This window comes from Heterodontus francisci, chromosome 4 (assembly GCF_036365525.1).
Source record: "Heterodontus francisci isolate sHetFra1 chromosome 4, sHetFra1.hap1, whole genome shotgun sequence".
Lineage (NCBI taxonomy): Eukaryota > Metazoa > Chordata > Chondrichthyes > Heterodontiformes > Heterodontidae > Heterodontus > Heterodontus francisci.
This window is the reverse complement of record NC_090374.1, coordinates 76,390,285-76,402,290: the sequence shown is the minus strand read 5'-3', so window position 1 is coordinate 76,402,290 and position 12,006 is coordinate 76,390,285. Positions and strand designations below refer to the sequence as shown.

Here is a 12,006-nt window from a genome sequence, read left to right as displayed (position 1 = left end):
ACCCCATCGAGGTCCTCATCTGAGTCCTATGCAGCAATACTCGTTTGTCACCTTGCCCACCAGTGAACTGGCAAACAAGTCATCCTTTACCCCTGGCCTGGCTGCAGCCCACTCATGCTGGTGACTCACCATGTGCTGATCCCAATTCTATACTTGTCTCCAGGATAAGTGCAGTGCCAATGTCTGAGCTTGTGGCTGTAACTGTCAGATCAAGTGACGGGGCCTCTTCATCAATGCTGCGCTGTTGCAGTCTTTCCTCCTCCTGGGACTCCTGGAGCATCATCAGGCAGCAGTTCTTGAGTGTCTGAAAGCAGGAACTCAGAAGGGGAAGGTTGGGGGTGAGGGAAGGGGTTTGGGGTGAGAGGCACGATGTCCATAGTCACAACAGCTGCAGCTTGCTCATCATGCCTGATAGTAGGATGAGGGTATGCTGGTAGTTGAGAAGGGGCATAAGGTAGGAAGATGCCGACATCCTCAATGTTCTCAGTGATGTCGGATGCTACCAATCCCATCGCAGATGATGCCATGATGCAGAGTACCATCTCCTCTGTAGGGCTCAGGAGATACAGCTGTCCTTGTCCCATGCCAGTTCTGCTGTGCTTCCTTCTATGATGTGCCACTTTGTCCTGCAAGAGAGAGGGCAGAATGTCAGTGCTTGTGTAGCACTGTGTTTGGGTGATGTACCTGTCTTGGTTGAATAGCTGGTGGATATGTGGAGCCAGTGAGAGGTGGGTGTGAGGCTGACAGCATTGGTATGTGTGTGAGGAAGTGGTGCAATATCCTGATTTTAGTTGTGAGTCCTGAGTGCTAGGGATTGCTGATGGGTGAGCGATGGGGGTGTGGTGCATTGAGCAACTTGAGAAGCTGGTGGTGTGGTGGGTAGGAGATGTCGTGTGAATATGTATTCACTGACATTGACCACTTGGCTGAGATCATTAAACCTCTTGTGGCATTGCTGCTAGGCCCTCAGGTCCAGACTCCAGAAGCTAACTTTCCTGGCCACCTGCTGCTACTCCCTTCTGAGGATGGTCCTTGAGGGTCTCCTGCCCCTCCCATGGGACCATGGCATCTTTCCTTATGCCACCTGCACCACTAATGGCTGCAGCACTGCATCCATCACCATGGATCCTTCTGTCTGCCCTGGTGTTCAGTTTCCAAGAATTTCCATTGCAGTAATCTCTATGAATAACCTTCCATTTAAGAGACAATCTACCTTTAAAAAAAGATACTATCCCTCAATCAACATCAGAAGAACAGATTACTTGGTCATTATCACATTGCTGTTTGTGGGAGCTTGCGTTGCTATGATTTGGCGATACCATGTCACATTAATTCCAATTCAATGCACTCTCATTTTCACTAACGATCTGTTCCACAGAACATTATCAAATGCATTCTTGAAATCCGACAACACCCATCAATACTGTCCTGCCTACTATCCTAGTGACCTCCTCAAGAAATGCAACTAGATTAGTCCAACATGACCTATCCTTCATAAATACATGCTGACTTTTTTGACACTTGTCTAAGTACTCAGTGCTGTCTTATTGGCTCTTAACACAAACGTACCAAACACTATACCAATGATTGGTAAACTAAACTAAGGGCACTTTATTGAAGAATAACAGGATTCTAAGAGAGCTCTTCAATAGACGTGCTACCTGCTGACTAACACTGCTCCAACTACTATATCACATGTTAACATGGATCACTTCCTGTGATGATGTATACTAAACTATTTCCAGATTCAGTAGTATGTTATTCAGTACTAAAGAAATTAAAGCAATGTCACGCATGCCCCTTTCCTTAAATGGAAATTTACATAAGTTATAAGTTATGTACGTAATGAAATAGGATAATTGTGAACAGTATTTACACATTTACACTCTCATATTCATTATTCAAGTGTCTCTGAAACATACAGATGGTCTGCTGACTTGACCTGATTTAGTAACAGTGAAACTTGGCTGAGATCTGGAATTGTCAATTCTTTTGTCTTGACTTGTAAGTTTAAACTGACAATTATCTTGTACTTGAATATTGTACATGTCATTCTTAATTCCACTTTCAGCACTTGAATGTGAATGTGTTCTTGATGCTACAGGAGTGTCAGGTATGATGCTTTTGGATAACTCTCTCAATTGACATATATTCCTCCTCAAAGTCGCTTCATTCGGGATGGTTACCTCATATGACCGTGGCTCAATACGGATCTTTGACACTTCCGCAGGGAACCATGCGGATCTTGCGGGTGGATTACTCTTGACCTTCTGTCCAACATGCAGAGGAGGCAACTCCACGCCTGCATGTTTGTCATATGTGATTTTCATTTTTTCTTGTCTTACCAATAATTTATCTTAGACTGATGACGATCTGATCAGACGATCACTCAGAAGGGTTGTCCTGACTTGCGTTCCGAACATGATCTTTGCTGGGGATGGTGATCCCGTAACTAGTCGTGTTGCTTGTAGGTGAATGTCTTGATAGGTCTCCTTACGTTTCAAGATTAGTGACTTTACCATCCGCACCATCCTTTCTGCTAGTCCATTTGACCTTGGATAGCGTGGAGATGACATAACGTGATTTACAGCCCACTTTGCGCAAATTTCTTGGAATGGCTTACCGGTGTACTGTGGACTGTTATCCAACACTATCTCCTCCAGGGAACCAAAACGACTGTGTATCTTCTGTCTTCTTGGGATTGGGTAGTCTGCTCAATGTGTCAGATGTATCCATGAGGTTTCCAGGTTTGTATCGAACCTCAAAATCATGCCCCTGTACTTTGATTAATAATCTTTGGAGTTGAGGTGGCGCACTAGTAGTGGTTTTTGTCAAATAATTGCTCATGGCAGGAGCGATAACTAGCTCCTTTATTCTCTTGGAGAGTTCTGCATCTGAGAAATCTTTGCCTTTTTCTCAACATATACTGACAAACTGGTCAATAGTTCCTTTGGGCTGTTGTCTGCAGGCCATCAGTTTGAGTTGATGGATTCTGAAGTTGGCCGTGACTCTTTATTGATCTTCCAGCCTTATCCAGAGTTTGGATGGATCTTCCTGGTCTACTTCTGACAGTCCAAAAGTGTTGATGCGATGGAGACCTTCATTGCCAATCGCTGTCTTTATTTGTATTGCTTGCTTGTTGGATTCTGTCACTGCAAGGTCTAAAAAGAAAAACTCCATACGCTACCAAAACAATTGGAATTCATGAAAGATGTCTGGAACCTTCCTGGATAATTTGTTAACAGAATTTCTTGCTTCACAAGAATTCTTTTTGCCAGAACGCTCCCCTTAAACTACTTTTCCTTTAATGACTTTTGTTTGAGGGGAAAATAAATTAATGCAGGTCTACTGTGGCTGCAGTACTGGACCTCTGCCACACCCTGAGCTCTGTGGCTGCAGCACAGGCTTCAGCCTCTCATGGGGAGATTCCGCCTATGGAGATGTTTTCAGCTGGAACACCACGGCGCAGTCTCGCAGTTCCAATTCGGATTGATTTTTTTTTTAGCCCGATTCCACCAGAACACTGCCTTTCTGATCGACTACCATTCTGATAAAATTTCCCTTTTAATTACTCACCCTCTTGGAGTACCGATTCTCAAGGGTGATTTTCAAATCTGTTCCTAAATCTCACTGCCACTGCTTCTTCCTGCTATTTTCAGTGCTGTCCCAAGCTTTTAGGGCTCCTCCTGTTGACCACGATGTTGCAGTTGTGATCATTGTCACTATATCGAACACCATTGCTAACACGTTGTGAAAATTTGCATCGCTTCTACCATATTGTATTATTGGCTCTTAACACAAATGTACCAAACACTATAACAATGATTGATCAACTAAACGAAGGGTTCTTTGTTGAAGAATAACAGGATTCTAGGAGATCTCTTCAATACACATGCTATCTGCTGACTAATGCTGCTCCAACTACTATATCACATGTTAGCTTACATCCCTTCCTGTGATGATGTATACTAAACTATTTCCAGATTCAGTAGTATGTTAATCAGTACTAAAGCAATTAAAGCAATATCACAACACTCAGTCACACTGAGAAGAATTGTCCCAGCCAGGTGGAGGTGGGTTGCATGTGTGTGGGGTGGGATCTCAAAGTCATCTGCTGGCTTTCCCAGGGGTTGGATCCAAGATCAGGGAACCCCCTGTATCTGGCAGGAAAGCAATTCATCTAATTAAAAAGGTAATTAAGAGCCTTTTAACCCTGGATTCCTTCTTTCCTAACAGTGCAAGGGTTACACGCTGTGTTTTCAACTTGCCAGGTTGGAGAAGGTGAATACACAGCGGGAAATCCTCAGAGTTAAACTTACCTGATATGAACAGAATAAGGGTGACACCGGCACGTCTGTGGCCAGCTACAGTGAAAAGAACAGTTCTTTCAGCTTAAATTCACTGATTTCACTGGGGAAAATGTTGTGCAATTTCAATCAGGTGCCTTGGATTCCACTGAGGGTAATCTCACCTTATTGCCTGTGAGACTTCCCTGTAACATGGAATCTACATATTCTGAAGTTGGTTGGACCTCTGAAGAGGAGGTGCAGCTTGCTTCAGCTCAGCAGCCACAGTGACAGAGGCAACAACTCCAGCAGCAGCAACTGCCTTTTCCACAGTCACATGCAGTTTCATGGAACAGGGGGGATGAGCACAGAGCTGCACCTTGAAGGAGACAATACCCTCAGCACAGGTTCTGTTTAATAACCAGCTAAAATCAGTTTTGAGAGACACCAGCGAAGCATACATACTGGAGGAAGGAGCTGTCTATTTCTCTCAGCAGAAATTCTACAATGAGCTACAGGCCATGTTAATTGCCTGAAGAGGAATAAACCCTTTGAAGAGACCATTTGTATTGCTGGAGGTAGAAAAATTCCTTTTCTTTGCTTCCAATCCAAGAAGTCTTTGCTTCAGATTGACTCTCTCTTGACTGATTGTGTTTTCTGGAATTCACAGTAAAGTTTCGACTGAGAGACTGCCAGTTTTAAAATCCGAGTGGACCCATTGCTATACTCCTTATTTAAAGAATTGTGTAATGCCTGCTGCAGCTGAAGTGTTTTGAAGGCCTATCTATTGAAGGACTACTTCATCAAATCTGGGTGGAGACTTTGAGTAGCATTTTATTATTTTTACACTAGTTTACCTCACCCATCAGGAACGTAACCCACAAAGACTTATAACCCTGTTATTTAATTATTCTTAAGAAACAGTTAATTTTTAAAATATCAATTAAAAAAAAGTTAACTGTTGATTTTTGAATGTATGTGTGCAAATGGGGGAGTTAGGTTAAACTAAGAAGTTATAAGGTCTTTAGACATAGGTTTATCTTAATAGTGTTGAAAATTTAGTTTAAATAAATAGTTAATTTGTTGTTGTCTAAAGAAAGGCAGCAAGACTTGAACAATATCCAGGCTTGGGCTGGTAAGTGGCAAGTAACATTTGTGTCACACAAGTGCCAGGCAATGACTATCTCTAACAAGAGAGAATCTCCCCTTGACATTCAATGGCATTACCATCACTGAATCCCCCCATTATCAACATCTTGGGGGTTACCATTGACCAGAAACTGAAATGGAGTAGCCATATAAATACCGCAGCTACAAGAGCAGGTCAGAGGCTGGGAATCCTGTGGCGGATATCTCACCTCCTGTCTACCATCTACAAGGCACAAGTCAGGAGTGTGATGGAATACTCTCCACTTGCCTGGATGGGTGCAGTTCCAACAACATTTAAGAAGCTCAACACCATCCAGGACAAAGCAGCCCGCTTGATTGGCACTCCATCCAAAACCTTCAACATTCATTCCCTCCACCACTGACGCACAGTGGCAGCAGTGTGTACCATCTACAAGATGCACTGCAGCAATGCACCAAGGCTCCTTAAACAGCACCTTCCAAACCCGGGACCTCTACCACCTAGAAGGACAAGGGCAGCAGATGCATGAGAACACCACCACCTGCAAGTTCCCCTCCAAGTCACACACCATCCTGACTTGGAACTATATCACGATTCCTTCACTGTCGCTGGGTCAAAATTCTGGAACTCCCTTCCTAACAGCACTGTGGGTGTACTTACCCCACATGGACTGCAGCAGTTCAAGTAGGCAGCTCACCACCACCTTCTCAAGGGCAATTAGGGATGGGTAATAAATGCTAGCCAGCCAGCGACACCCACATCCCAAGAATGAATAATAAAAAAAACCTGGTTTGGTCTGTTTTATTCTGGGGGATACTAGAATGTTTAATTTGGCTGTTTTCCGGTTGGGTGGGAAAACTTCAAATAATATGCCACAACCTGTGGAGTGATGGGTCTGAATTGACAATGCATTGCTCCCACCTCGGTCGTAACAGTATTCTTCCAAGGATCTGCTAGTGATATCTGTCGAATTTCCCAATCTGCAGCCCACAACTGTATCAATCAGGTCCCCAATGCCTTGGTTGTGAGGGCTTTCAAATATATTCACGTTGAGACAGATGAGGTGAGTCAAACCCAGAGGGCGGTCGGCTTTGCTTCCCTCACAGGATTTCTACTGGTCCCAGGTTCATAAACTGCTCTCGTGGGCGTATTTGTTGATCAGAAGAGCTTCCATTCCCTTAATGTGCAGCTGGTATGTGACCACTACAAGAGGATCATGCAAGTGTGCACAAGTACCCAGGGAGCTGCCATGACTCTTTCATGTTTCAACCATCTCAGATTCTGCAGGTCTTTTCTCCACCAGACAGCTTCAGCGGTTGTATGTTGGGGGACAAGGAATACCCACTCAAGACCTGGCCAATGACCCCAGTGAGGAATCCTATGACAGAGGCACAGGAGAAGTACAACAGGAGCCATCTCACCACCAGGGCCATTGGCTTGCTAAAACAGATCTGGAGGTGCCCTTCAACATGCCCCAGCAAGGATTTCCAGGATTGTAGTGGTCTGCTATGCCTTGCACAACATGCAGTTGCAGACAGGATTGATGTTGCTACCCGAAGAAGGTGGAGAACACCCAGCATCCTCAGAGAAGGGGGAGGAGCATCCTGATGAACTGTTGGTGCCTGCAGTTACAGACCTGTTTGCCAGAGAAGCCATGACTGTCTCATCCAGGCATGTTTCATTTGAGAAGTGTACTGGCAGCATTGAAAGCTTCTCATCACAACCTCTGTGCAAACACCCCCATTCGCCACCCCGAAGCACCAGCAAACCTCCTCCCTACATAAACCTAGCCATCCATCACATTCACAGCCTTACCTCCTCATGAAGGCAGCTCATTCCATTCACTGAATGAAACTGACCAGGGTCAATGGATGATCCAACAAAGTAGAGGCTGCGACAATGAGTAGTTCATATAAACTCATTCTTTCATTCAAGTAAAGAGCATCAATGAAACAGTAACAATGTTATAAGCACCTGAGTAAATCTCATTGTGCAATGTAAATCTTTTCCACATATGCTTTTGTCATGCTAGGTCCCCACCTACCAAGAATGAGACATATTAATTTTGTCATGAACATTGATTTTAAACTGTTACTGGAGTGAAGAAAGAACTTGTTAAATAGATCAGCTGTGGCTGGAAAAAACATTTACATACTAACAGACATTGACAGTGAGGAAGTGCATTCCAGGGCCTGCTAAGGAGGATACAATCCACAAGGGCCAGGACTAGTGAGACCAGGTGGTCACATGACTACCTGGCTGTTCCAGGGTTTTCTTTTGAACTGGCCACAGAGAGTTTGAACTCAGAGTGTCTGTTTGTTCCTGGACTGAGAAGATCTCGCTCCTGTCTGCTCCCATCTCTTTCTCACAAGCCTCTGAATCCACTGAGGACACATGAACCCCAAGAGAGAAAAGACACCTTTCTCACCCGGTCGTAACACCTTCTATTACTTCCATGTGGTGCTACCCCTGTGCCTTCAGCAGAGCTTGAGGCAGGCTGCTCGTTTCCCTGCTCTGGCACATGTAATTCTCATGGCAGATGTCCTCTTTGTCTTGAAGCCCATGAGGGCCTGGCAAAATACTGCCTCAGCTGCATGTTTGCAGGGGCTGATTCTGTCATCAGGGTAGGACACAGAGCAGGGGAATGGGATAGGGCTGAGAAGTGGTGGCTTTGAGAAGAGCCCCCACTGCCATGAGCCCTTTCTCCATCTTCCCTCTCAGGGCCCACCTGCACTTCCCTGCTAACCAAGTGCAGAGCACACTGGGCTGCATGTCAGTGTGGCATTCAGCTACCAAGGTAATGCTTTGATGAATGTTGTGTAAACTGGTAGCCAAAGTGTGCTGGCCATTGGTATGGGCGTTCTGATTCGCTATAAGATTGGCCACTCTTTCAATGGAGTGCAAATGCCTGAGACATCATTGCACTCATGCTAGAGATGTAATCCTCTACTTTCTGTGTAAGGGTGTGCACTGCCTCTGGAAATTCTGGCAGAAGCACACACATTTCCCATTGTTGCTTCACAAGCTCCCTGTTAGTGTATCATTCCAAGGCTCAGCATCTGTGTCCAGCTGAGAAGAGCTTGAAGTGTCCTGCACTCTCTGACGGGGACTCTTCACTGCTGTCCCTCTCTCCAATACCTGCTCTTGCTCATATATGGGGCTGTTTTTTATGGGCCTGAAGTCTGAGGTGGGGGGCCCATAGAATTGCGATGGGTGGCGTGGGCGAATGGCCCATCTCCGCTCTGTCGCCAAGCAATCTTGCCAGGGGAGGGATAGGCCGATGTTGGTCTTCCTGCCCAGAGGCCAAATGTTGCCATTTAACGGCCAGTTAAGGGCCTCTTCCCGCCACTGCTGGGATCTGACCAGCGGCGGGTGTTGCCTTCGGGGGGAGTGGGGGGTTGGGTTCCCTCCTCCGTGGGCAATCTGTGACTCACGGAGGGCACCGGCCAGGAAACAATGCACTTCCCAGCATTCCCCCCACTCCCCAGGCTTTACGATCACACCCCCCAACCCCCATCACTGGGGCCGATCGGACTGGCCTTGGCGACCCCGTCTCATTTACCTGAGGTCCAGGGTTCCAGCACTACGCCTATGTCCGAGGCCTTTGCATGACTGGCAGTGGCCACCGCTCATGGTGGTGCTGCCAATATTGCTGAGCTGCTGGCCCTGTGATTGGCTGGCAGCTCTTGGAGGCGGGATCCCTGTCTTTAAAGGGTTGGGGATCCCAGCACCGGAAATTATGCTCCAGAACAACAGAGGATCACACTGGGGAGGGGGAGGGGGACGCGAAACGGCCAAGGCGGGAATCCCCCCACCTTTTCAGCCCAGCGTTGGGGACCCCGCTGCCTTCACAAGATCCAGCCTGTGATTCTGCTTGTTCACGAGTCACTAAAAGCTAGCATGCAGGTGCAGCAAACAGTTAGGCAGGCACATGGTAATTGGCCTTCATTGCAAGGGGTTTTGAGTACAGGAGTAAAGAAGTGTTGCTGCAATTGTATTGAGCCTTGGTGAGACCCACAGCTGGAGTATTCTGTACAGTTTTGGTCTCCTCATCCAAAGAAAAATATACTTGCCATGGGGGGAGTGCAACGGAGGTTCATCAGACTAATCCCTGGGATGGCGGGATTGTCTTATTAGGAGAGATTGAGGAAACGGAAGACTGAGATGAGGAGGAATTTCTTCACTCAGAGGTTGGTGAATCTTTGGAATTCTTTACTCCAGAGGGCTGTGGAAGCTCAATCATTGACTATGTTCAAGACAGAAATCGATAGATTTCTGGATACAAATGACTTCAAGGGATATGGGGATAACCTGGGAAAGTGGCATTGAGGTAGATGATCAGACATGATCTAATTGAATATCGGAGCAGGCTTGATGGACTGAATGGCCTACTCCTGCTCCGATGTTCCTAACATGTGCCACCCTATCTACCTGAGAAGCTGGACCCACTTAGGTGTGTGTATCTGCACTGGTGGAGGGTGCCCATGTCATGTGATAGTGCATCCTCAGAGTGCTGGTCCTCCTCTGTGGAATTCTTGGACCCCTCCCTCATTTCCTCCATCAGGATAGTCAACACACCTGTGGGAGATGAAAGACATGAGTTAGTGCTAAATGTAGGTGAAATATGGTTCCAAGTTAACATAGGGTAGATTATGACATTTAATGTATTAGTGATGTTCATTGAACATGAGTGACATTTAAGTGTCAAGTGGCAGTGTGACATCTAATCATCATCAGGTCTCTGCACCACTCCCATCTCTCCATTCCCAAAGGTCAGTACTTGTGCCACTGTGCCGATCACCAGGGCTTCCTCCTCCCTTGCGATCAGTGTGGCCATGGCTACAACCTAATCCCTGGTTCTCTGGCTCTCTCTGGAATTGTAGGCTCTCTTCTCCTGCAATGAGTAAAGGCAGAGAGTTATGAGTGTGTGAATTGAGCTGATTGCCGAGGATGGAGGGTAAACATTTGAGGAGGGTGACTGTGAGGAATGGAAGTGAGAGGGCAATAGGTTAAGGGTGAGTATAAGTATTGTCTGATGGGAATTTGAGGAGGATATTGGAGAGAAAGCAATGTATGTGACAGCAAGATGTGTCAATCAGAGGAGTGCTGTGTCGGAAAATGCTAAGGAGGTGAGAGAGTGATGGCTGCCAGCAACGAATGGCAGGACACTCATTTTGCCAGACTTCATAAGGTCATTAAACCTTTTCCTACACTGGACCCATGTCCTTGGCACCGCACTTCGGCTGCTTACAGCCTCTGTTACTTTTAGCCACGCCTTCCTGGTGAGGCTGATTAGCCTCCTCCTGCCATCCTCAAGGAAGAAAACCTCTCTGTACCCTCACTGCATCAATTATCATCTCCAGGGATGAGTCTGTGAACCAGGAGGCAGTCTTTCCATGTCTTCCATCCATACTGGAGTTCTTTGTTCCTTCACACTGGATTGTATGCTGCAATCACTGCTGCCATTTTAAGTCATGTTGAGGTCCCTTTGAGTAGAGATCCTTCATTGCTACTTTAGGTGCGTCATCCCGCCTGGCCTCCCTGATTGGTCAGGGAATCCAGAGGCAGCATGATAATTAGTTTGCTCTGGGAAAGAGCAACAGCATGCAATTTAGTTGATTGGCTTTCTGACCAGGACTAAGTGGAAAAGATTCTGCCCACTGTTTCTGATGATAGATTCCAGTAACTTCCCCACAACTGTTGTTAAACTGGCCAATCGGAAATTACCAGGTTTCTGTCTTCCTTCTTAAATAATATAGTGGCATTTTCAATTATCCAGTTCAAAGGCACAATCTCGAGAACTCAGAAGGTACTGCAGTAGAAAGCCCTTTGGGAATAAAATGTTACTTTGCTTCTTGCATCTAATACAATACTTTCATTTATATTGAACATTCTCTTCAATCTTTACCTATTTAGATTGGAGCACTTCAAAATCACTATCTACTTAGACACAAAATTCATCCAAGACGGTCTCGAAGGAGTGCTGATCACTTTACAAAACGATTATTTGAAGATGAACGGGTATGATTTATTTCTAGAAATATTAAACAAGACATTATAGATGGTATTTTTAACATTTAAACAAAATTTAAAATGATTAATACTGAGTTTATAGGAAAAATATACATGTATGATTTAGTATTTCCTATTTTGCAATTATTCATATATATCTATCGAGCCAATCTTTGTATTCACTTTTCTATGACTCTGCGTAGATTTTGTTGTTCACCTCTTGGGTGGGTATTTGGTGAGGCAGATTATCCACTCTTACAGAACACGTCTGATTTTCATTCCATTGAAATCAATGAAATAAGCTGCTCCTAACTAGCAAAAGGGGAAATAAATTAACTAAAATTCCCATTCCTAATTGTTATTCAGCAATTGTACTGGAGGCACATTTGTGCGGAAATCTGGTTAGTAAAGGATTAATTTGAGCTATGATAGTTCCCCCGAGCGAGTTCTCATCATGCAGTCTAACTAAATGGGAAGATGGGTTGGTGACAACTATGACACTATAGTGCCAATTCTCTGACATAATGCCTTGCTGGGGAATGCCTGGCCCATATGTTTCTGCCATTAGTGGCATGTGAA

General features: G+C 45.3%; 1 protein-coding gene across 1 annotated transcript in view; it reads left to right on the top strand.

Moving 5' to 3' along the window:
* Positions 1 to 12,006, top strand: part of pcsk1 (proprotein convertase subtilisin/kexin type 1) — a 103,103-nt gene that overhangs the window by 15,399 nt on the left and 75,698 nt on the right. The window contains exon 2 of the mRNA XM_068028839.1: positions 11,332 to 11,436. Within this exon, the coding sequence (XP_067884940.1) occupies positions 11,332 to 11,436 (105 nt within the window). The remainder of the gene's footprint in view (positions 1 to 11,331; positions 11,437 to 12,006) is intronic.